At 41.7% G+C, this 27,073-nt stretch overlaps 1 protein-coding gene across 1 annotated transcript in view; it reads right to left on the reverse strand.

Annotated features, from left to right (window-relative positions):
- Nucleotides 1–5,440: 5,440 nt before the first annotated feature.
- LOC122543373 (R3H domain-containing protein 2) overlaps nt 5,441–27,073 on the reverse strand; it is a 230,714-nt gene continuing 209,081 nt past the window's right edge. Inside the window, exons 17-19 of the mRNA XM_043682021.1 lie at nt 25,124–25,225; nt 9,054–9,284; nt 5,441–7,524 (exon numbers count right to left, since the gene is read on the reverse strand). Of these exons, the coding sequence (XP_043537956.1) occupies nt 7,444–7,524; nt 9,054–9,284; nt 25,124–25,225 (414 nt within the window). The 3' untranslated portion in view covers nt 5,441–7,443. The remainder of the gene's footprint in view (nt 7,525–9,053; nt 9,285–25,123; nt 25,226–27,073) is intronic.

Below are 27,073 nucleotides of genomic sequence, written 5' to 3' on the forward strand. Positions count from 1 at the left end.
GAGCATGAAGTGCAGCACAAGCACCAAAATTTTCCATTCGTGAATGTGTGACCAAGTTAGACCATTAGAGGCATCTGAACATTAAAGCTCAAAAGTGCAATATTTCAGGGCAAATGTTCAGATATCGATTTTGCATTTCTGGAAGAATCACTGCCAATTTACAAGATTACTATGGAATATACCTGAGTCAAAAAGTTTGCAATATCAGCAAAACAAACAAGTCAGGGAAATTTCTGTTGGGGAAACTATTTTGAGCATTTGAGTTTACACATTAAGACATTGAAACAAATGTTTATATTGCAGTAATGAAGCAAGTTACTAAAGAACTTCCTTACTGCAATTGAGAGATGTGAAAACAAGTCTCCTTTTCACTGACTTGAGCACAGCAGTCTTCCACCAACACTGGCCTGAGCCATTATTCTAATTTGCTCTGGACCCACTGCTCCAAAAGTTCATTAAATACATGAGCATTAGTCCAACAAGCCTAAGTGGAAAACTGCAAACAATTTTTGGAGGTTGACACACATTGTATTTCAATTTTTAAAAAATCTAAAGCAACAATTGTGGCTAAATTTTAAATAAATATTTACGCCAAGAGAAAACTGGACAGATGTCAGCAACTTGTACAGGTCAGTCAGATTAAAATACTGGTGTGTGAATATTTTCCACAATGGGTTAAAATAATGAACTTGCGGTTTAAACAAACAATGCTGTAAAAGTGACGTGCTAGTGTTTTACAAGAAGTTTGTTCTAAATGACTGTTCCTTGCAAAATGGCATAAAGGCAATACAGTGTGCAGAATGCTAAAAGGGAAGAAAACTAATTTTGATTGAAATGCGACCAAAATACAAAGACTGAAGAGCAACTCCAGATTATCCACACACATATCAACGAATTTGAAGAGTAACATGATCTAAAGACATTGACTTCTAGGTCAACATGGCCATTTTAGAAACCATTCCATGTGATAAAAGGGCAATTTTACATCTGTCAACTGAACTGTCTAAAATCTTGAAGCCTGCAATGCAATATGTTTCACTAACCTGTTTGTTGTGTTGGCTGAGGCAGCTGTTGACTGCGCTGAGAATTGTATGGAACCTGGGAGAGGGGCCGGTACTGCTGGTTGGAGCTTTGGTACTGCCCAGGGGGATAATAAGAAACAGGGATCTGCTCAAAGAGAAAAAGGACAAAATAAACTAGTTGGTAATCTGTAAAGCCAAGACATTGAAACACAGTGTAGCACTTCTGCAAAATTCAGTAGGCACATCTTCAGGTTACAGGGCCCTGAGGTCATTGTGATGTGATGAACTTATCAGAAGCTGTTTTAGATATTTTCTGATCAACCTGTTCAGAATTTTTGGTAATTGAACCCAGGCTTCCTGGTTCAGAAGAAGGGACACAAGAGGCCTCTTAGGCTGTTTGAGTTTGTTTCTGTCCAGAGATACTATTACACATCTCTGAATGGTCTTTTTTACCACCACAAAATCACCCATGTTTCTAATTAAAAGAACAATTTACAAACATAGCTCATCAGGGATAGTACATCAACAAAAGTGAGGGAAAGATAGGACACAGGCCATTTTTTACATAGAGGGCAAGAGATGATGACATTCAAATTTACAAGTTTAAATGATTTATCTGACAATGCCACATTCTCATTTCCAAGTCACATATAAAACAGTTAGATGCTCTGCTGCAACAATGAACCTTGGTCCAAACCTAAGAAGAGCAATTGCATTTGCAACAACGTACACATTGCTGCATTATGTCCAACAACTGTTTATGTAATGTGGCAATCACAGAACAATCAAGTACAGATACATTGAGTAATTTCAGCGGTGGGTCCATGGTCACCACCTACCGACTGGAGACTGCCAATGGTACAGTTATTAACACTGCTGAGGTAGATTTTTTTTTGACTCACTTTTCTTCTCTCACATAATCAAAATGATCTGAGGAAAGAACGGTCTAGTTATTTTGCAATCCAACTTGTTCAGAGATGTCACGACATACTTCTGGAGAAGGTAGGACTTGAACCCGGGTCTCCTGGCTCAGAGGTATGGACATCACCATTGCGTCACAAGAACTCTGTCTGTTCTACCCTCATTCTACATGATCATTATTATCAATATCAACTATTATCCCTTCTTAGTATGCCTGATCCTTTCCTTTTGTTTTGGACAGAAGTCTCCATGGGTCAAAATGTGTCTCTCCAAGCTTACCTCTGTCTCGTGTCATTACTTTAACCTAGATTACTCGCAGTCCACCTTCCCTTCCTGAATACCTGCTCTTGCTCACTGCATCCTAAAGATGACTCCCAGCACCCTCTACCATGCCCATTAATTCTAAACATTAATGCTTTCTGGAGTTGTATTGGTTACTAACTTGCAATTGCTCACCATTGCTGTTGTCTTTTCTTTAAGAACTATTCTTACTCAATGACTTGCATTTCATATATTGCACTGTTACCATAATAAGACCAAAATATCAGTGACTCTAATTGGTTAATCTTGTACCACATTCGAAATAATGTATCTCCCAAATACTCACCTTCACAGATGTGTAGTCCAAGCTACTAACAATTATTCCCAATGCAAATCTCATTCTACTAAATTCTGAAATGTTGACATATTGATATACATAGACCAGACAATTCCAGATGAATGCTAGCCTTTAGGTTGATGTATGGAGCACAGAAGTTGACAAATGCTGTCAGTACAACACAAGTCCATGTTGACAAAGCTGCTTTCTAAAAAAAACATTCATGGGATGCAGGTATTGCTGATTTGACCAGCATTTATCGCCTTTTTAACCACTGCAGTCTATGTGGTGTAGATGCACCCATGGTGCTATTATGAAGAGATTTCCAAGATTTTGATCCAGTGGCAGTGAAAGAACAGTGATATAGTTCTCAGTCAGGAAGATGGCTGGCTTGGAAGGGAATGTGCAGGCAAGGGTATTCTCAAGCATCTAGCATCTTTTCAAAGATGCCAACAAAAGAACACAGGAACAGGAGTAGGCCATTCAGCCCCTTGAGCTTGTTCTGCCATTTAATTAGATCACGGACTTGTGGCCAAGCCTTTGGCCCATATCCCTGAATACCTTTGCTGAACAAAACATCTCTCTGTTTTAAAGTTAACAGCCTTGTTTATTGCATAATGGATCAACTTTCCTTCATAAAACTTCAGGTCATGATCAATATCTCTAACTTTCACAAATAGCTGTTTCTGGACAATAAACTCAAGCCATTTTCATTTAATTCACCCACAAGCAAGATTCAAATTAGCATTGTTTGGAAACGGCCTAGTAAATTTTTGAATGTGCATCACAAGAAATTTGGGTCCCACAAACTCCTTGTGCAATTGCAAATATTGAAATTAACATAATGGTATTGTGATGTAGACGGAGAGATTTACATATCATTTATTGGAAGTTTGGATCTTTGAGTTAATAATGTGGGCTGTGTGTATGAAGATAATAATTAACTTGTAAATATTTCTGTAACCATGGTGATTTCTTTAAGCCAATTGTTGAGGCCTAGCCTTAGGATTCATAGATCATTGGGCACATCATCGGGTTTTACAACTGAAGCAAACTCAAGGGAAACATCCATTGATCAGTTTTTTAAAAAATGTTTTACTTTGAACAGTCCTGTGAAGACCTTGTATAAGCCAATGCTCCTGAGAAGTAAACAATATAGCGAAACTAGAAACATTAAAGAGTTAATGTCAGTCCCAGACCAGAAATGTTGAGATAAAACTTTGAATATTTTACTTGATGCTGAGCACATTCAAGCTCAAGTGCACAAATTGCTCCAGGAAGAAGCTATCTGCAGTGCCAGTCTATAGGTTAAAGTCAAAAGTGACTGAAACATATCCCGGTATTAGAGACAGGGGCGCTAGTATGAGTACTGCATGAGTGGTGTTTTTAGTGTGCTTTGGGCTTTAAAGAAAAGTTAGTGTTTTCCTTTTCAATTTATAAAGGAGTGTTTGGGCATTAATAGAATTTCCAACAAACACTAAAGTCTAATCCACATCCAACAGTCGGATTTTTAAAAACTACTTCTACGGGTATTCTGGTGTTCCTCCAGAAATTTTTTCTAGGATATATTGGTGCGTCACCTGTCAGTGCATTAAATATCTCCTCAGCTTTGAATAGGTTCTGGCACAAAACATCATCATATTCCATCACCCCAATCTCTCACTCATATATTACAGTGTTTATTTTCAAACGGTTTTATTTATTCTATGGTCGATGGCTTGGACTCTGTGCATTGCTCAGGTCCCATCCAGATTGCTGGCCTTTCTTCAACTTGTTCTTTCATATCAGTGAGCGTTTTAACTCCTCAATCAACCTCACCTACTCTCGCTGGTAATTTCACTCCACATGAATAACTTACTTCAGACAGTACACCTGCAGTGCTCACAACATGTATTTCTTCCATGTCCAACTTCTCAATCATGACAATTCCTGAACAAGTAAACCTTTCTTTTTCAATTCTTAAAAGAACTGAGCTTAGTTCAATGTACCAAGTAAGTAGGTCAAATAAAATGAGAACTGTTGGTAAAACTACTGATGAAATCAGTTTCACATGAAGGCAGAATTCTACCTGCACTGGTAGCTTACAATGAGAGCCCCTTTCTGAAATTTGAAAGGGTCCCAGACAGGAAAACTTGCAAAAGACCACATTGGACAGAGTGTGCAATATCCAGTGAGGCAGTCAGTCCCCAAGAAAGGGGAAGTTATAGTAGTGGGTGAAAAATGGAATGATTGTGTACAATGACAAAACAGTGACCTGTGAGCAGCATGTTTCCCATTGTTACAGATGACATTTGAGGTTGAAGACTACTCTACAGTAAAAGTACAGGTTATGAGCTGATGATTTATTTAATGCAGTGAATTCAGGTCTCTTGTGCCCAGTTGCAAAATAGGTTTGCTCACAGTGAAATGCACTCTCTCTTTTGTGCACTTGTCTTGTGCACCTCTTCACTGGTTGTACACCTGCTTTGTCAGACTGTTTGAAGTATTAGCCTCAACAATTGCTGTTTTGCATAAATTACTGCCAAGCACAATTTTCTCAAAGGCAGCAAGAAACCATAAACAGGTGAAGGTACTTAACTACGAGAAGATGATTTCCCAGCAGCATCAGCTGCCATGGATGCAGGGGATAGTCTAATTTAAAAGACATTCAGCCAGGTTGTTCCTGGCCATAGAACACAGACACTATGCAATGTGGTGTAATAAAGCCATCATGGCTGTCAGCTGTAAAAGAGCAGAATAATGTTTCTGTGCTCAGAAACCACCTAAACATGAAACTAATACAAATTCTGTTTATAAGGGTCATGGAATTGATATGCAATGCTCATGCCCTGCACATACATGTCACCAAGAGAATCCTGCCATTTAATGAAAGCCCTGTACAGCAGTCACAAAAACAATATTTTGGCATTTGTTTAATACAGGTATTCACTACAGGTTGCCAGTTGCGACAATTGTCTCTTGAGTGCAGCCTAGAAGGATCTGACAACATCAAAGCTTCACCACCGCAAGGATTCAATGAATGGATAACCCTACAGAGCGACTGTTTTGGAAACAGAGGCAAAGAAGCTGTAGTCCATGTGGAGTAGGTACACCAACAGCACTGCTCGGAAATTAGTTCCAGGATTTTGATCCCATAATGGTGAAGGTTAGGTGATATATTTCCAAGTCCAGATGATGTGAGACTTGGAGGTGATGCGGTTTCCATGTGCCTATTGCTCTTGTTCCTCTTGGTAGTAGAGCGTCACAGGGTTTGGGAGGTCTCATCTGAAACCATTCCAATGAGCTTCAAACCTGTCCCTCCTGCCTGTGTGACTCTGCAAACTTAGAATTTATATGCTAAACTTTATTGTTGCTCTGAAACTGAAACAAACATTAATTTTAAAAAGTGAGAAATGTGTTTCTTGAAGCCTTTTACATTACTAGGAACAAATATGTGCATCATTCTACAGCTGCACAATCAAATGTAAAAGTGGGCACTTTATTCCTTTACATTATTCAGTTTAAGGAAATATTTCAAAATATCAATACAGTACAATAAACTTTCTGACTGTGCGCGTTAGGTGTAGCAACCATCAGTAGGTATCTTGCTGTGGAGTAGGAGAAAGCAGTCATAGTACAAAGATCTAAAATAATACACAACTCCCCAGAGATACATCATCAGGAGGAACAGTCAGCAACCTGGGATGAAGGAACAGTGTACAAGGAGGCGCAGAGTCACTGTGAACACTAAAACTGATATGCTACCTGGCCCATAAAGACCGTCAATCACCTGCACTGCACTACAGGGACAGGTCAGTCAGTATCAGCAAGAGCAAAAGTCATTGTTGTCTTGAACTTTACAATTGTTGAGGTTTTCCTGGCACCCACAGGGTCATCACAGGATTCAGCTATATTGGCATTTTTGTTGCATGCTTCCTTGCATACTTCCTCCTCCATATCCAGGCTGCTGTACTGTACCTACTTTGAGCTGTGAGATATTCTGCATACACAATGAAGAATTGCAAACTGAAAAATATTTTAAATGAATTATCTTTATTTTCTGAGGTGGTGTTATATATTTAATCTGCTCATATAATGTTTGTGCTTTGTCTGGTGTGAAACTCCTAATGCTGATTGCGCCTGTACCAAACCAATAAACAGCTCCCAGTCACAAAGTGACACTGGTGGATTGCTGTATAACCAACTGCTGCAGGGTACAGGAAACCCAGTATTCATACTGGTGATTAATTCTGTTGAACCTGCACCACTGCCAGGGCACTTCAACTACTACAACAGCTGCAGAATCATTTTTTTTTCCCTTTAGCAGGGCTACATGGAAGTGCAGAAGTGTTAGTGATATGAATGCAGGAAATCTTCTGTGGTAGTCTATGCATGGCACAGCTGGAGGGTATTTCCTTATGACATCGGCCCTCTTTATGAGGGGAGATCAGCGGGTATTGGGTGGGTGCACAATTAATGACTGCTTTTATCCAGATTCCAAGCTTATTGAATTTCATAATTGTTCTGAAAGACAAGGGAGCATTCACAACAGATGTCTCCACAGTGACTATACATAGTGAGCCCACCAATGCAAACAAACCTCACAAGTTCCATAAAGATACTCCTGTAGCAACAACTACTATTCCATGGTATCATTCAAGAAGGAGACAATAGTGCCAATTTGGGTGCTGAACTCATTCATAATTCTCAGAGAGGATATGGTCCACTGGTGAACCAGTCTTCGTGTAAAAGGCACTCCACTGAAGTGTGGACCTCTATGCAATTTGGGAAGAGCATGCATACCCCAGGCCTTTGGCCTGTACCGGGCACCCCCTTTAAAATTCCCTCAGTGACTTGCCCTGTGCTTCCTCAGTACAACAAGCTACTTTTGCCATACTGAGTGCACTTCTGCTCATGTTTGGTTCAAGTAGAGATGTTAATGGTTGTTATTTGGTGAGTGGTGCTCTCCATTTTCAGTCGAAGGGTGAGTAGATACTCATTGCTCTGTAAGAAGAACAGAGTACATGATGAAATCATTTACATATTTATCCAGTTAGGTACTAAATGGTCATAATCATCCTATTTTGCAGAATCACTGGAGGTGGATAACAGGAATATCTTAATATACGGTACATACCACAAGATCTGTATTTTCCTTCAATCTCTACAAACCGCGTGCCTTCTAGCTTGCCCTGCTAAACAGAACTATAACAGTTTTCTCATGAGGAATGAGATATTTGATGTAAAAGGTAGCAGAGCCCCTGACAAGTTGCCACCGTTCATCGTACACAAATATAACGTCTTAAAGTTAAGGTCGACTGGGGAGGAGTGTGCCAGCATATTCAGAGCATAGAAATTCCTATCTTCCCTAGTCTCTGCTTAACTAACTGTGTCAAGTTTTGTTCAGCCTGGTGAAGCAGCTTGAAAAAACTTTACTTAAAAGCACTATATAAATGCAAGATGTTGCTCTCAACATTGATGCAGTCCTGCACTATGGGCTTTAGCCTTTCGCATTGGCTTCTCAATTGAAAGACTCACTCTGTATGGAACTCTTACATGCAGCACAGACAGAAGAGTTTCATCTCATCGTCTTAGATTGGATTTAAACCCCAATCCTGGAGGTGAATAGTCATCTTATAACAAGCCCAGTCACCTGCCAAGGGTGAACATTCTGTGAACAAGCGAGTTTAATGAAGTAACACAATGCAAGTGAAAGCATCATAATGAGGACAGCTTTTAAGCACCTATAACAACTTTTCCACAACATAAGCCCCAATTCCAACTGGACTAGCGAACACCAGGAAGGGAGAAAGCAATTAAAAGGAACTGACAATCTTGCTTTGCCATCTTATTTGACCAGCTGCAATTTCTAATTGCAGGAGAGGCATGGTCAACTACTCAAAGGTGACCAGCTCCTTTTCAATTTGTAAATAAGGCTCTGATGACACAATGGCACTTGATCTGCCACTTTAACCTGGGCAGGAAAGCAGCGGTGGCTTCCCTGCTTATTCAAGCCTACTAGGAACAAGGGTCAGAAGAGACTCAATTAAGATAAGTTTTACAAAAAAAAAAGTTTCTTATGGCAAAGTGGTAGTGTCGCTACCTCTGGGCCAGATGTTTTGGGTTCAAGTCCCACATGTCATGGAGGTGTGTCGAACAGGTTGATTAACATAAAGACAATGTGAAGAATTCTTGTGCGTCAGGAGGAACAGGATTTGCCATCATCTTTGGACAACTATTTGACCTGATAGAGTATCATAGCCAGCCCAATTCTATTCTTATTCAGTTATCCATTCAAATACAATTTCCCACAGCAGGCACAGAATAAGATCATGGGCAGGAACTGTGGCTAATATTCCCCTCTCCAGCCAAGGAAACCAGAGGCACATGGTAGCACTATCTCTGCAGCCGAAGCGAGCACACTAAAGAATAAACCACGAACATTCTTGGTCTGTTCATCTGCAGTACCACCCTAGATAATACTTTTATTCACTTAAGCCACCAGGAAATTCTGTTTAATGACTAATTAATACCTGCTGAGGAGGCTGTATGTAACCCTGAGGCTGAAGCACCTGCTGAGCTGTGGGATGTCCGGATGTCGAATAGGGAGATGCAGAGAGAGACTGCCCCGGCGAAGCTATGATGTAACCAGGCTGCTGGGATATCACTGGGGCTTGAAATACAGCAGAGGTAGTCTCGGGAGCTTCAGTAGAACCTTGGCGGCTGAGGGTCATCTGCCCGAACTGGTTGCCAAGATCTTCAGGCTAGTTTGCATATAAAAATAGAATTACCCAAACTTCATCTTCACAATTCAAGCAACAAAACTAATTCTGTAAACTGTCAAACACAATTAATTTTTGATTACGTTGGTCCTCGTAATTTTGCACAAAGTACACATATTGATGGAAACATAGAGATAGAATTGTCATCGACAAATGACACATGAATAATAAAAGGTGGTGCTGGAGGGATAAGCTACACATTCTGTTACCCCCCCCTAACAATTACATATTCGGTTTGAACACAAATTAAGTTTTTAGTTCAGATATATGTTGCTTTTTTAAGCACTGGGACAATTGAATGTTGAAGACAATGAAAGGGAAGAAGTGCTCAGAAGCAGAATGTTATGTCACAAAGACCATTTAGCCTATCGATGGGCTGGAATTCCAAAAACAGTTATCCACCTCATGCCATTCTTTTGCACATTCCATACACCCTTCCCACTGTTTCTTTATTTCCCAGTCTGATTCACTTCCCTTAAGATAATGTGAATTCTACTTCTATCACCGATTCTGGTTTGGCGTTCTGTTTTTGAACAGCTTTTGTTTTTGAACAAGTGTCATAGCTTCTCCCCTTGTCATTTTGGTGATGATCTTATATTTATGTCCTCTGGTTGCTGACTCACTAAATAATATTTTTTTCTTTACTTATTTCACAGTTCTTTATAATTTTGGACATCCAAATGTCTCTCTTAGCCTTAGCTGTTTTACTAAAAGGGGTCACAGTTTCTCTAATCTCTGCTCATATCTTAAATCCTTTCATTCCTGGTGTCATTCTCAATAAGTGCCTTCTGCACCTACTCAAAGATCTTGATAACCATCCTAATGTGGGGAACCCCAAACAAACAAGCACTTGGAATTTACTTAGGGGCCCTTCTGATCTCCTGCTATAATTTTGAAACGTCAGAGAAGTAGCTTGACTAAAAATATCTAGTAATGCTGACTCTCCAGTTATTCCCAAAGCTACAAACCAGGACATCACAAGAATGGTGTAGAAATTCTCTGCAAATAATTGAACTGCATCCTAATATAGACCTATCATTACTGTCTTGTTTTCATACTCGCCCCATTTGGATCACCCTTGTGTGCTTACATGTGTTTACAGATTTATCAGCCTGTCATCTCACTTTTACAGGTCTGTGCATATGAACCTTGCAGGATCTCTACTCCAATTGAAGTTTGATCAAGTAGCGTATTCTTCTCAAAATGTCTTCACTAAAACCCAAATGTTTCAAATTCTGGTGCCTCGAGTGACCTTGTGCGCTGCGCAGCCAAGATGCAGATTTTTTTTTGCAGAATCCACAATAAGGTGCTTGTATGACAGAAAGGGTGTGGATGCAGTGCCCCTCATTTTGCCAAGAGAAAGCTCTGCACAATTAGTTAACTGGCATACAAACATATTTGCATTCCTCAATGGTCTGCCACTTTCCAAACAAAATGGGAGCGAAATTCAGCTTGATATGCTGTGGGGAAATCACATGCTGAGAACACACATGAAAATGCTGCAAAATGGTGGGATGCACATAATTTCCACTTGTCAGATTGATCAATTATTCCACTAATCACTTCAAATAACAAAGAGGAACCAACAAGGAAATAGACACAAGCAGCCTCTCAGGTTGTAAGTTTGCTCGCTGAGCTGGCAGGTTTGTTTTCAGACGTTTCATATCCATTTTAGGTAACATCATCAATGAGCCTCCGGTGAAGCGCTGGTGTTATGTCCCTTTCTATTTGTGTATCTTGATCTCTTAAGGTGGGTGATATCATTTGCGGCTATTTTGCTCAGAGGGTGGTAGATGGGGTCCAAATCGATGTGTTTATTGATGGAGTTCCGGTTAGAATGCCAGGCCTCTAGGAATTCCCGTGCGTGTCTTGGTTTAGCCTGTCCTGGTATGGATGTGTTGTCCCAGTCAAAGTGGTGTCCTTCTTTGTCTGTATGTAAGGAAACTATTGATAGCAGGTCATGTCTTTTTGTGGCTAGTTAGTGTTCATGTATTCTGGGGGCTAGTTTCCTGCCTGTCTGTCCGACATATTGTTCGCTACAGTCCTTGCACGGTATTTTGTAAATGACATTCGTTTTGCCGTTGTTTGTGTAAGGGTCCTTTAGGTTCATCAGCCGCTATTTAAGTGTTTTGATAGGTTTGTGGGCTACCATGATGCCAAGGGGTCTGAGTAGTCTGGAAGTCATTTCAGAGAGGTCTTTGATGTATGGTAATGTGGCTAGGGTTTCTGGGTGCGTTGTGTCTGCTTGTTTGGGTTTGTTGTTGAGAAGTCGGTGGACTGCGTATATTGGGTACCTGTTCTTCTTGAATATGCGGTGTAGACAGTTTTCTTCTGCTGTTCGTAGTTCCTGGGTGCTGCAGTGTGTTGTGGCCTGTTGAAAATAATGTCCTGATGCAGTTTTGTTTGTGGGTGTTGGGATGTCTGTGTGTGTTGTTTTCCTTTAACGCTGGTGTGAAGTTCTCCATTAACTGTTCGTTCTACTGGGACATGTAGGAATGGGAGTCTGTTGTCGTTCTTCTCGTCTCTTGTGAAATTTATGCCAGTAAGGAGATTGTTGATGGTGTTGTAGGTTTCCTCTAATTTGTTCCGTTTTGTGATGATAAAAGGTTTCAACCGTGTAGCAGACCCAAAGTTTGGGTTGGGTAGCTGGGAGGGCTGTTTGTTCGAGTCTCTGCATTACTGTTTCTGCTATGAACCTGGACATTGGTGATCCCATGGGTGTTCCGTTGATGTGTTGGGCGGTTATTGAATGTGAAGTGGGTGGTGAGGCACAGGTCCACTAGCTTGAGGATGTTACCTTTGCTGATGAAGTTGCTGCTGTCTGGTGTTTGTGTCCTTGGTTCATCTAGTAGTGCAGTCAGTGTTTCTTTGGCCAGGTTGATGTTAATTGATGTATCAAAGGAGACCATTATTTTGTCCTCTTCTATCTTGGTGTCTTTGATGGTGTTCAGGAATTCTTGGGTGAAGCGAATGGAGTGGCACGAGTCTTCTACCAGGTTTTTCAGTTTTCAGTGGAGTTCCTTGGCTAGGCAAAAGTGAGGACTGCAGATGCTGGAGATCAGAGTTGAGAGTGCGGTGCTGGAAAAGCACAGCAGGTCAGGCAGCATCCAAGGAGCAGGAGAATCGACGTTTCAGGCATAAGCCCTTAATCAGGAATGAGGCTTCTGAGCCAAGGGGATAGAAAGATAAATGGGATCGGGGTGGGGCTGCGGGGGGAGAAGGTAGCTGAAAGTGCAATAGGTGGATGGAGGTGGGGGTAAAGGTGATAGCTCAGAGAGGAGGGTGGAGCGGATAGGTGGGAAAGAAGATAGACAGGTAGGACAGGTCATGAGGGTGGTGCTGAGTTAGAAGGTTGGATCTGGGATAAGGTTGGGGAGTGGAAATGAGCAAACTGGTAAAGTCCACATTAATGCCATGTGGTTGGCGGGTCCCAAGGCGGAAGATGAGGCGTTCCTCCTCCAGGTGGTTGGGATTTGGCAATGGAGGAGGCCCAGCACCTGCATGTCCTTGGTGGAGTGGGAGGGGGAGTTAAAGTGTTTAGCCACGGGGCAGTGGGGTTGCTTTGAACGTGTGTCCCGGCGAAACAGAATGCTCTCTGAAGCGTTCTGCAAGGAGGCAGAGACCGCATCGGGAGCAATGGATACAGTAAATGATGTGTGGACGTAGAAAGCTCCTTTGGGGCCTTGGACAGAGGTGAGGGGGAAAGTTTGGGCGCAGGTTGTGCAATTCTTGCCGTGGCAGAGCAAGGTACCAGGAGGGGAGGGTGGGTTGGTGGTGTATGTGGATGGGGGTGGACCTGACAAGAGAGTCACGGAGGGAATGGTCTGTACGGAATGCAGATAGAGGTGGGGAGGGAAATATATCTCTGGTGGTGGGGTCCGTTTGTAGGTGGTGGAGGATGATATGACGTATCCGGAGGTTGGTGGAAGGTTAGTTCCTTGGCTAGTCTGTACATCAGTGTTCCGGGTAGTGAGACTGTGGGTCTGAGGAGGGGCGGGGGGGGGGGGGCCTGGTTCGTGTACTTTCGGTAGTCCATAGAAGCGGGGTGTCTTGGATCCATCTGGCTTCATCATCTGTCTCATTTATTTGCCTGGATTTATGAAATCTTTTAAATATGGATATAACACTGTTTTCCAGTTGTCGAGTCAGCTCTATCACCACCTGTTGGTAAGTGTCGGTATCTGTGAGCAGTGAGTTCGCTTTTTCAATGTACTCTGTTCCATTTAGAATGACGGTCATGCTCCCTTTGTCTGCAGGTAGGATTACAAGGTTTTTGTTTTTTTTGAGTCTTTCTAGGGCTTTCCTTTCCTGTGTGTTGAGGGTGTTTCCTTCCTTTTTCCTGCTTAATGTTGGCACAACTGTCTATCTGATGGTCTGCTGGGTTTCTTCTGAGAGTCCTTTGTCCTTCAGGGTAAACTTTAATGCTGCTCGGAAGCCCTTTCTGTCCATGTCTCTGCAATTGTAGTTTAACCCTGTTAAGAGGACGGCTTTTTCCGTATCTGTTAGTAGTCAGTCCAATAGGTTTTTGACCCAAGCCTTGGTGTTGGCTGTGTTGTTCTTTTGTGAGAGCTTGTCCAGTTTTTCCTGTAGGGCTAGATTATTTTCTTTTTTTGTGTGTCTGCTATTGTTTGATGCTTATGTTCATTCTAATGTGTCTGTCTATTCATGGTCTATCACGTAAGTATATAAAGCTTTTTGGCGCAAAATATCCCAAATGTATTTGTGGAGTCAGTTGTGGGCACCGTGAATCATTTCTCTCAACGTTCTGCAGCTGTTCTGTTCTGCTATTCTCTTGGCTAGTGGGGTGTTGAGCCCCACTAGGAAATGTTATCACCCACCTTAAGAGAGCAAGACACATAAGTAGAAAGAGGGACATGACACCCGTGCTTCACTGGAGGCTCACTGATGTCACCTAGTATAATGACGAAATGTCTGAAAACAAACCTTTTTTCAGCGCAGCGAGCAAACTTATACCTCAGGTTGAGGTTCAGGTTGTAAGTCTTCTTGAAAACCAAAAGCAGCCTCTGCCTGTTGATATACAGGAATGACCAGTGTTATAGAGTCATAGAGATGAACAGCATGGAAACGGACCCTTCGGTCCAACTCATCCATGCTGACCAGATATCCCAACTCAATCTAGTCCCATCTGCCAGCACCTGGCCCCATATCCCTCCAAACCCTTCCCATTCATATACCCATCCAAATGCCTCTTAAATGTTGCAATTGTACCAGCCTTCACCACATCCTCTGGCAGCTTAATCCATACACGTACCACTCTCTGTGTGAAAAAGTTGCCCCTTATCTCTTTTATATCTTTCCCCTCTCACCCTAAACCTAAGCCCTCTAGTTCTGGACTCCCCCACCCCAGGGAAAATACTTTATTTATCCTGTCCATGCCCCTCTTGATCTTATAAACCTCAATAAGGTCTCCCCTCAGCCTCCGATGCTCCATGGAAAACAGCCCCAGCCTATTCAGCCTCTTCTTATAGCTCAAATCCTCCAACCCTGGCAACATCCTTGTAAATCTTTTCTGAACCCTTTCAAGTTTCACAACATCTTTCCAATAAGGAGACCAGAATTGCACGCAATATTCCAACAGTGGTCTAACCAATGCCCTGTATAGCCTCAACATGACCTCCCAACTCCTGTACTCAATTCTCTGACCACAAAAGAAAGCAGATGTTGTTAAAAAATAGACAACAGCTTATATTTACACAGCCCCTTTAACATAGGGAAACATTTCATGAGCACGCTCAGGTGGTGGTTTAGCAGATTAACAGTTGCAGTGATTATTTCTCAACTATAGTTTCTTTTAACAACTTTACTATCTTGTGGTATGTTATTCTCCTGTGACAACCACACAGTGAAAAGCAGCGTTTTATTGATTCAGAAATGTGAACTTTGCTGGAGACCTCTGGTTAAGCAATTTCCACTGCTCCGATCTCAGTTGCATATTGGAATCAAAAAGATTGCTACTGCCATTAAATCTAATATTCTTAGATTAGATTACTTTAGTGTGGAAACAGGCCCTTCGGCCCAACAAGTACACACCGACCCGCCGAAGTGCAAACCACCCATACCCCTAACCTAACACTACGGACAATTTAACATAGCCAATTCACCTGACTTGCACATCTTTGTGACTGTGGGAGGAAACCGGAGCACCCGGAGGAAACCCACGCAGACACGGGGAGAATGTGCAAACTCCACACAGTCAGTGCTAACCACTGTGCCGCCCACTATTCTGAAATAAACTTTCACTGGGATTTACGGTCCTTCCTACATCAAGTACATCAGATCTTTAACTATGCTGATATAACGGCTGAAAAATCTTCCATGGCAGATGGAAGTAATACTAAGCACAATAGGTCTTGTCCATGACTTTCAATAATTGACCTCGAATCCCTACTTTGAGTGTGTACAAACTGCCCGACTTTGCTAACGCAGCACTGTGGTGAAGCAATCTGGGGACAGTGTCTGCTGATGGCATCACAGTCTGGGAAGTGTGTCCTGCAGTCAGCACTCTTTGAAGTAATTTATATTGTAGATAAAGGGGAACCAGTAGACATATTGTATGGAGCCTTCCAGAGGCATTTGATAAGGTGTTGTATCAAAGGATTTTGTGAAAAATAAAACCTCATGATGTTTGAGGGTGACACATCATCATGGATAGAAGACTGACACACAGAAAGGAGAAAGCAGGAATCAATGCACAAACAAAAACAGAAATTGTTGATAAAGCTCAGTAGGTCTGGCAGCATCTGTGGAGAGATATCAAAGTTAAAATTGCGGGTTGAGTGACCCTTCCTCAGAACTGGAATTAATGGATCTTCTTCATCCTGGCAGGAGGTCACTGGTGTGCCACAGGGGTCAGTGCTGGGGCCTCAACACTGTACAATATATAGCAATTTTTTGGATGGTGTGACCAAAGGTGGGATAACTAAATTTACTGATGACATAAAGATAGGTACAAAAATGAGCTGTGAAGAGGATATAAGGAGCCTACAAAGGGATACAGATAGTTTATATGAGTGGACAAAGATCTGGTAAATGGAGATCATGTAGGAAATGAGGGAAGAACAAAAAACTAAATGGCGAGAGGCAGCAGAGCTCCAAGATGCAGAGGGATCTGGGTGCCCAAGTGGATGAGTCACAGAAGGTTAGCATGCAGGTACAGCAAGTAATCAGGAAAGCTAATAGAATGTTAGATTTTATTGGGAGGGGAATTGAAAGGGAGAATGAGAAGACTAAGCTTCAGTCATAAAGGGCATTGGTGAGTGTACATCTGCATACGGTGTATAGTACTGGTCACTGTACTTACGGAAGAATTTTAATGCATTGAAAGCAGTTCAGTTTGTATGCAATAAGCCATTAGCAGACTCTTTGCTAGCAGATCAATGTTCATTTAGTTATAGTGGTGGGAAATTCCTGCTTAGTCACATAAAAATGACCTCCAGTGCCACTTGGCTCCAGAGTGTCCTTGGTATTTCACCTAAAGTTGCTAAATATCTGGTATTAACTGATAATGTTGAGTTTGTAGCAAAAAGCAAGGGCTGACATACAGGATGGAAATACAGAAAAGTAGGAGCAGGAGTTGGACTTTCAGCTCTTCGAGCCTGCTCTGCCATTCAATATGATCATGGCTGATCATTCAACTCAGCGCACTGTTCCCGCTTTCTCCCATGATCCTTTTCACCCTAAGAACTCTATCGAAAACAGTCAATGCTTTAGCCTCAACTGCTTCCTGTGACAGAGAATTCCACAGACTCATCACTCTCTGGGTGAAGACATTAGTCAGGTAGGTGTTTGTTGCACTCCCCCCCAAAACATCCTTCCTCAGATAAAGAGACTGATGCTGCACACAATGCTCCAGGTGTGGCCATACCTATACAACTGCAGCAAGACATCCCTGCTCCTGCACTTGAATCCACTCATTATGAAGGCCTGCTTCACTTCCTGCTGCCCCCTGCAGGCTTACTTTCAGCAACTGGTGTACAAGGACAGTTAGATCTCATTGCACCTCCTTATTTCCTAATCTATCACCATTTTGATAATAATCCACCTTTTTGGTTTTGCTCCCAAAAATCGATAAACTCACATTGATCCACATAAACTGCATCTGCCCACTCACTCAATGTGTCCCAAACACACTGAAGCACAGTTCACCTTCCCATCCAGCTTTGTAATTTATTGAAGATTGCAAACAGCACAATGAGTTCCCTCATAGAAATCATTAATATATATTGCAAATAGCTAGGGTCCAAGTACTGATCACTTAGAAACCTCATTAGCAACCACCTGCCACTCAGAAAAAGACTTGTTTATTTGTACTCTATTTCCTGTTTGCCAATCTATTCCCTATCCTCATTCCCACATGCTTTAATTTCTTACATGGGACTTTATCGATAGCCTTCTGTAAGTCCAAATAAACCACATCCACCAGCCCCCCCCCCCCCTTATCAACTTTACCTGCCACATCTTTGAAAAATTCCAGTAGATTTATCAAGCATGATTTCCCTTTTGTACATCCATGCTGATTGTCTGATTTTGTTGTTGTTTTAAAACATAAGAGCTAGGAGCAGGAATAGGCAGTCTGGCCCTTCGAGCCTACTCTGCCATTCAATAAGATCATGGCTGATCTTTTCATGTACTCAGATCCACTTACCCACCCTCTCACCGTATCTCTTAATTGCTTTACTGTTCAAAAATAAATTTACCTTAGTTTTAAAAACGTTTCATGAAGTAGCGTCAACTACTTCTCTGGGCAAGGAATTCCATAGATTAACAACCCTGTGGGTGAAGAAATTCCTTCTCAAATCAGTCCTAAATCTGCTCCCTCTAACCTTAAGGCTATGCCCTCTTGTCCTAACTTCACCTGCCAGTGGAAACATCCTCGCTACTTCTATCTTCTCTTCATAATTTTATAGGTTTCTCTAAGATATCTCCCCCCCCCCCCACCCCCCCCCCCCACAATCTTCTGAATTCCAATGACTATAATCCCAATCTACTCAATCTCTCCTCATAAGCTGACCCCCTCAACTCCGGAATCAACCTAGTGAACCTTCTCTGCACCCCCTCTAGTGCCAGTATATCCTTTCTCAAGTAAGGAGACCAAACCTGCACACAGTACTCCAGGTATGGCCTCACCAGCACCCTGTACACCTGTGACATAACCTGTGTTTTTAAACTCAATCTCTTTAGCAATGAAGGACAAAATTCCATTTGCCTTCCTAATTTTTTGTTGTACATGCAGACCAACCTTCTGTGATTCATGCACAAGGATACCCAGATCTCACTGCATAGCAGCATGCTGAAACTTTTTACCATTCAAGTAATAATCCTTTTTACTATCACTCCTACCAAAATGTGTGACTTCACATTTATTTACATTGTATTCCATCTGCCAGACCTTTGCCCACTCAATGTAATTATGTTCCTCTGCACACTTTGCTCTACCACTCAGCTTCGTGTCATCTGCAACCTTTGACACCCTACATGTTGTTCCCCAACTCCAAATCACTTATATAAATTGTAAATAATTGCGGTCCCAACACCGATCCCTGAGACAAGTGTTCTGATATTAAATCTTTTGTAATGGATGCTAGCATTTTGCTATGACCAATGTCAGGCTAACCAGTCTATAATTCCCTGTTTTCTTCTCTCAACCTCCTTTTTGAAATGCTTTTTTATTGCACATCTGCTTAAGGGGGTTCAAGTCCCACCTCCCTCAGAGGTGTGTCATAACGTGCCCAAACAGGTTGATTAAAAATCATTGCATGCAGCAACATTAAAAAGGGGGATAGCTGCTATCTTTAGACTTATGGTGCTTGCTTCACTTGTTCCAAGTAACAGAGAAAACAGGGTGCAGCCATTAAGTGCTCTGCACTTAGGTGACAAGCATTTTGTACAAGTGTAAGTATTCATGAATTTGCTAGTGTGTGCTGTCATGCATTGTAAGGGATAAGCATGTCTTAAGTGGAAGTGCATAGTGGACAATATTGAGTTAGCTATACCCTATCCAAGAGTCAGCATCGAATGGGGCATAAAACATGCAGCCAGATCAATAACACTGGCATAAGCTAAATTTATTTGGCAGATAATGATAGAGATAAAAACTGAAAATGCTGGAAACATTCACTGGGTCTGGCAATATTCATGGAGCTTTTGAAATCGAGCTAATGATTCAGGATCTGACATTTCAAAAGGAAAACCAGATGCTGCTGTGCATTTCCAGCATTTTCTGTTTTTGTTGCATTTTCCAACATCTGCAGGACTTCGCTCTTGTAATGGTGCAGACATGTTGACATTAACTATAGAAGCTTCATTTGCAGATCATGTATTTCATGGGTCAGGGCTGAACAGTGTACAACACAACCATAACTCAAACTCATTAGTGCAGATCAGAATTTTACATTCAACACAAAGTCACCTTGTCTGGATGCCTGGTTTACCTTATCTGAATTAAAATTGAAACAATTCTCAGCATCTTTGCATACAACACTGGTTTGTGATTTTATCACAGGAGTGGCTTATTAAAATGAAGGCATTACATGTTAGGACGGAAGCAAACCATTAGGATAATAATGAGCACTTGATGAAATCTAACTAGAATGAAAACACTGATACTTGTTTCAACATTTATTTCTCTAACATCTGCCTAATCAAACCAAGCCCATTTAGAGACTTTACCTCAAACTTTGAGTGCTCCAAATCAATTTGCAAACATTTAACTGGGCACCATCTACTCACAATGGCATGGCAAAAAGACATCACTGCTCAGCATGTGGTTTCTCCAGATCCTAGCAAACTAAATTTTACTAGTGCATGCAGCACGTGGAATGAAGGCTGACTTTAACAGGCATCCACAAACTTTGTGGTAAGGAATTATCCAAACCTGAAACACTTCACATTTTATAGCAATTCAGCAAGACACAGTTACCCTCAATCTGGATCATCTGAAGTCTGCTGTAGCAAGAGGTATTTAGTGTAATCATTTTGGCTTTCTGAACACTGTTTTGAGTGGTTCTTGTGGTGCAGTCAGTGGTAGTGTACTTATCTCTGAACATGGAGGTCTGGGTTCAAGTTCCACCCGCCCTAGATGTGTCATAATGTTCTTCAATATAACATCAGTAAATAGGTGCTCGGGTTGAGTGATAGTGTCCCTACGTCTGTACCAGGATCCCTGTGTTCAAATCCCACCTGCTCCAGAATGTGTAATTACAGCTTGGATTAGAAAATCTATCAGACATGGTTTAATAAATTGGCTAATAGCTGTTAAGAAGCTCTTGCTCACCAAGTTTATCTAGTAAACAGCTCAATCAGTTAGCAAGTTTCTTTCCTTGGCTATGCAGTTAGTTATCATAGCCAGAGTGACTATAATTGACCATTGAACGTAGAGGTTGAGGAAGAAACATTGCCCACAATTCCTGTTCCTGGTCGAGTGAGTGTTGCTGGAAGTGCACATGTACAGAAATCAGGTGAGGACCGGACTTAGACAAGGCCCAGGAGATTTCGTTTTCTGAGAATAAAGGGTGTAACATCCTGTAATGATTCCACTAATGGTTACATAATGCAGAGGAGGAACAACACAGAATCACTTCACCATTACTAAGCTATAACCAAAGGATTTCCCCTAACACTGACTGACCAAACTGTCGATTGCAATTTTCATATTGGAAGCTAGCTTTGTCATTGAAAGTCAATCCAGTTATGGTGGCACAGTGGCCTCACAGCGCCAGGAACCCAGTTTCGATTCCAGCTTCAGGATGAGTGGAGTTTGCACATTCGTCCCGTGTCTGTGTGGGTTTCCTCCCACAGTCCAAAGATGTGCTGGCTGGGTGAATTGGCCATTCTGGATTGCCCATAGTGTAAGGTGCATTAGTCAGGGGAGGGGAATGGGTCTGGGTCGGATACTCTCTGGAGGGTTGGTGTGGACTTATTGGGCTGAAGGGACTGTTTCTATACTGTAGGGAATCTAATCATCATTCTCCACTCATTCTGTTTTGAGTATGACTGAGTTCTTTTCTGTTAAACAAGTGATCATGCTTCAAGAGCTACATTTCCAGTTTCTGAATCAGGTCTTGAGATGGAGCTGTGCTTTTGGACAGCAACTTATGGAAAGATTGCACTCCTTGCATCAATTCCACTCTCAGCATCATGGGTCATCCGATTCCAAGAGTTATCACTGGAACAGGGTTGTTAGGATGCACCCCTCCCCCACACACAGTCAGGAGAGGTAGAACTTGATACAATAGCTTAGTGGCTCAGCAGTTAGCATTGCTGCCTCACAGCACCAGGGACCCAGGTTCAATTCCATCTTCAGGTGACTGTGTGGAGTTTGCACATTCTCCCAGAGTCTGTGTGGGTTTCCTCCAGGTATTCTGGTTTTCCTCCCACAGTTCAAAGATGTGCAGGTTGGGTGATCTGGCCATGCTAAATTGTGCAGGTTAGATGGCTTAGTCACTGGAAATGCAGGGATAGGGTGGATCTGGATAGCATATTCTTCGAAGGGTCGATGCGGACTCGATCGGCCAAATGGCCTGGTCCCATACTGTGGGGATTCTATTAGTTAGTGCTGCCGATGCTGATGAGTGATTGCATCAATCATAAGTTAGATTAAAACTTTCCACATTGGTGAACAGTGAGTGATGTAACTGCCCACGCTGGCAGAGGCTTTGAATGTAGTATTTGATCTTCCCTTCTCAGTGAAACACAGTATTGTAAACTTGTTGTGACTTTTTGTTTTTGCTTACTGAGGGGAGGGATATCACTAAAGGGGAGGTAACCAAGTTCACTTTACTATGGGAAGACATGGAAGAATTCCCACCAATTTTGCTCTAACATTACCCCCAGCTCCAATCCCAGAACACTGCTCCCTACCACCCAAGTGTGATATATTTTATTTCCAGGCTTGGCATAGGATGGTCTCTGGCTAGAAGGATGGTGATAATCAGGGTAATTTTGTGCTGTGGAAATAGGAAACAAAGACAGCCCAAACCAACATTGTATAAGACTCATTCTTGCACAATTACATTATGCTTGAAGACCTAGCTCCCAAAGATGCTTTCCACCAATACAAGAACTCTCTGCTTTCTCTTTTTTGCCTTTTGCATCACTCCTTGAAAAATGATCTGCAGTTAAATAAATGACCAAAATATGGTACAGCACAAAATGAAAGCTGCATTTGACCGAGCATACAGTCAGGAAAAGTCATTAGTTTCCTCTTCTCTGTGCCTGTCAAGATGTGAAATTTAATGTTGGAGGTGGTTCCTGATGTCACTTTTACACGAGGGATACTGCAGCTCTGTAGATCAGTATCAATTCTAGCAGAACATCTACTGTGTTCTTTCCATATATTTCAAACAATATCTGTTCTAATGCCTGAGTAAGGGTGCAGTTTTGTGCCAAATTCGGTGCAGTTCAGGTTGTCTAGGCAGGATTGAGACTGCCGAACTCATTTTGCACAGGATTCTTACAGGCAAGCAGAGACTGTTTAGAGTGGCTTTGAACCAACTCAGGTTGTGAAGGTGAAGCATTATTAGTCAATTGACTTTCCCATGTAAGTTTCACAATACGTTACCTACCTATATGTTTTTGAAAAGAAGTCCAAATAATCTAGGCACTGATTACACTCTTGCAAATGGTTTGACTGAATGAGACCACATTAAATAAAGAGAACTGTAATCACTAACCAACTTTATGTGGGTCACCTGATTGCAATTTACTGAATTCAGGGCATTAGCGTAGCAAGTTAGTTTGAAACACTGCATTATTGACACATCCCAAATTAGTTGAATATATTTTGTCATTTATATCAAGAGGTTGGAATGCAAAAGCAGCAATGTGCTACTGAGACTTTATAAAGCTCTGGTGAGGCCCCATTTGGAATACTATGTCCAATTTTGGGCACCATACCTCAGGAAGGATGTACTGGCACTGGAGCGTGTCCAGCAGAGATTCACACGGATGATCCCTGAAATGGTAGGCCTAACATATGATGAAAGGCTGAGGATCTTGGGATTGTATTCATTAGCGTTTAGAAGGTTGAGGGGAGATCTACTAGAAACTGACAAGATAATGCATGGGTTAGAAAGGGTGTACACTGGGAATTTATTTCCGTCAGGCAGGCACAGCCTTAGAATTAGAGGGGGTCAATTTAAAATGGAAATGAGGAGACATTTCTTCAGCCAGAGTGTGGTGGGCCTGTGGAATTCATTGCCACGGAGTGCAGTGGAGGCCAGGACATTAAATGTCTTCAAGGCAGAAATTGATAAATTCTTGATCTCGCAAGGAATTAAGGGGAGAGTGTGGGTAAATGGCGTTGAAATGCCCATCAGTCATGACTGAATGGTGGAGTGGACTCGATGGGCTGAAAGGCCTTACTTCCACTCCTGTGTCTTATGGTCTTATATAGATAACGTGTTCCCTCCGAGCACGACTTGGCTGTGGTAATACTGATCAACCTGCCAATCCTCAACGGAGTATAATATCTGAACTTACAGTTTTGAGTTCTGTATGTACTATGTATTAAATGCACCCACTGGGTCCCACAGCACAATTACACATTTCCCCCATCCCCACAGTGGATTGTTGGAACCACTTTGCTTGAATCACATAATCTGCTTTAATATTTTGCATGTGACTTTATTTTGAAAATGTATTTTTTTTTGCATTTGAGTGACAATTAAATTTTGACTTTGAGGAACTGAAAAGTATCATCCATTATTGTCCGGAAGAAGGTGTTATTAAAAATCACCACAAAAGACAGGCATGCAAGACCCGAAACAAGGTCAACTGAAACAATCCCCTTTTCTCTCCACTTCTGAGTAAGTGGAGCCATGTTAAGTTACAGTCCAAGCCCTCATCAAAGTGGTTATCTTCATATAAGGCTATACAGTAAATGTTGGACAACCAATTGATGGAGTGGTAGGTGAGGCCAGGGAAGTAGTTACATCTAGTCCTATCCTCACTGAACAAACACACACTTATCAACCAGAGGCACTGCATAATACAGTCAGGGCAGGAAATCTGGTTGTTTCTTTCTTCCCTTTCAAGTTACAGGGATGTTGCAACTCCAAGCACCTCCACAGCTGACCTTCTGTGGGAGATAACTCAATCCAGCTTAGAGCAGGAATTGAACCAAAAACCTTCCATGTCTGTGTGCTTCAGTAGAGTACTGGAAAGTGCACTTAGCCAAAGTGCCAATGGGACAAGGCTACCTGAGTATGTCTGTGAATTATAAAGTCAGGATTACAGGCAAACTCATTTCCGCAGTGGGGACGGTTTGTCCAATGATTTTATTTATGCAGAGTTTATAATGTTAATCATTTGTAAGTGGAGGTTTAATTTTGGGACAAGGGCAGATGGAGAAAGGAGGTGTGAAACAAACACAGCAAGGTCCATCTGCCATACATTAATAATGTATCTCAGTTGGCAAACACATCCTGTTAGACATGTTGTACAGGCAGACAGCATTTGAATTTTCATGTGTAAACTTCTCTCCCATTCCATGTTGAAGGCAGGAATTGATTCATTGTGGAGGCAGTTTACATGGATACTTCTTTTTCCCATTAAAAACCAATAGCATGAAAAACAAAATCATGATTCACTGGGGAAGCTCCAATATTCCTGGACCCTTGTGTTTCTGTTTCTCACTTGGAGCAGATGTTAGTAACCAGTATAAATTCAAAGACTCTACGGTATCCTTTATTTATCCAAACTTAATACCACTTCTGTGGAAGACTTGAGGGTAGCACAGACAAACATGCAACACTATTGACGTACACAGGCAGAACTAAACATACAGAACTGATAACATGTACCATAGTGTATTGCTGGGGAGGCGAGACTGGCAGGAGAACTTGGGGGCAAGAGGTCGCAGAATACTGGATAGGCTGTGCAGAGGGCTGCAGAGATGGCAAGGGCTAAGAAAGCCAACAACACAGAGAAAGTATTGGAAAGAAGAAACACAGGGTTAATGTCATCATCATCATCACTGCACAATAAACAAAAAAAAACTTTAGACAGACATTCTACAGCAATTTCTTTTTATCTTTGTCAAACCAACACTTGCTTTTCCCTTTGAAATGAGGGCATAAATGGTTCCTTTGTCCCCTCCCCAGTCCCATTTAATCTTTCTGCACATCTTGCATTCAAGAAAACAAGGAAGCAATTGGTGTTTGCCAATGTCGTTCTTCAGCCAGCTGCTGGTCAATGAACGACATGATCCTGTAATGACTCCCATTCTGATTTTCTCCCTGCCCCATAGGCCTCCATCTGATGCTGAGACAGCATTTTGGTGGAGATTAGGAATTTAGCGCATTAGGGCTGAATCAAACTGATACCCCTCCACTAAACAGCCCGATGTGTAACCACTTTGAGTTGGTTTGCAACACAAAGATATTCAAAATGAAAAATAACTATTTTAAAGTCATGAATACAATCATTTTTGCAAAATGCAATTGTATAACAATAACCTATATGCTCTGTTGCACTGAGATGTAAACTGTACATATAGCCAATTTATACACGTGAATTTCCTTTGAGACTGCCCATATCCTTTCCAGTGTTAGCAGACACTGTAATCTCTGGTGCATAAATTTCAACTTCTGATGTATTTTAAATGGAAGGGAGCAATCTAGAGGTTCCTTAAATCAAATCATTAACTGAAATTGGGAAGATGCGTGCAACAGATTTCAATTTTAAAACTTTGAGAGTGTCGAATCTACATGAATCTAAAGTGATGATTATATGAGGAGAATGTTGAATTACCTAGTACAGGGAAAGTCATCCTCATTGCACTTGGAGATTAAAGCAAACAAGAACAGGAACTTCTTCATTCCATAAGGGTAAAACAAATCCTAACTATCAAGTGATACTGTCCTTTGAAGAGTGTTCCACTCTACAAAGCCATAAGGCAACATCCAATTCCACACACAGCAAATTATTTTCAAAAGTCTTAGGTTCTGCTTAGCCATCTCTTTGGTTGATGGATAGGAACCTATTTGTACCAGTTATCCAGTTAAAGAAAGATCTTCCGCTCCAGTAAAAAAAATCCTTCAGTGAATATTATGGCAGCAAAGGTTAAGCCAAGTGACAGTAATCTGTACGAATTATTTATGCTTCCTGTAGGGAGGACCTGCAAAATCCTCTGATGCCTATCTGGAAGTACACATGCATGAAAACAACTTACACAACAATCTTTTCTTCCTGTACAATCTCTAACCTATTCATAGTCTCCTGAGGTCTCAAACTATCCCCTTTCTTTAAGCATAGTGCCTATTCTTGTGCCATTTGCAAATACCAACACTGCGCCTCTAACTTTATATTTACGACAAACAGCAATGGTCTCACTACTGATCACTGGCGGACATCACTGCTCAAAACAAAATTCCATTAACCAATACATACTATTTTCTGTTCAAATAACATCCAATCCATGCTGATCCATCCAGTCTCCATAACATCAGGACGTTTCATTGTAGATAATATCTTCCACATGGTACTTTACCAAATGTCATAGAGTCAGAGAGATGTACAGCACGGAAACAGACCCTTCCGTCCAACCCGTCCATGCCGACCAGATATCTCAACCCAATCTAGTCCCACCTGCCAGCACCCGGCCCATATCCCTCCAAACCCTTCCTATTCATATACCCATCCAAATGCCTCTTAAATGTTGCAATTGTACCAGCCTCCACCACATCCTCTGGAAGCTCATTCCATACACGTACGACCCTCTGCATGAAAAAGTTGCCCCTTACGTCTCTTTT

Source organism: Chiloscyllium plagiosum, chromosome 43, assembly GCF_004010195.1.
Source record: "Chiloscyllium plagiosum isolate BGI_BamShark_2017 chromosome 43, ASM401019v2, whole genome shotgun sequence".
NCBI lineage: Eukaryota > Metazoa > Chordata > Chondrichthyes > Orectolobiformes > Hemiscylliidae > Chiloscyllium > Chiloscyllium plagiosum.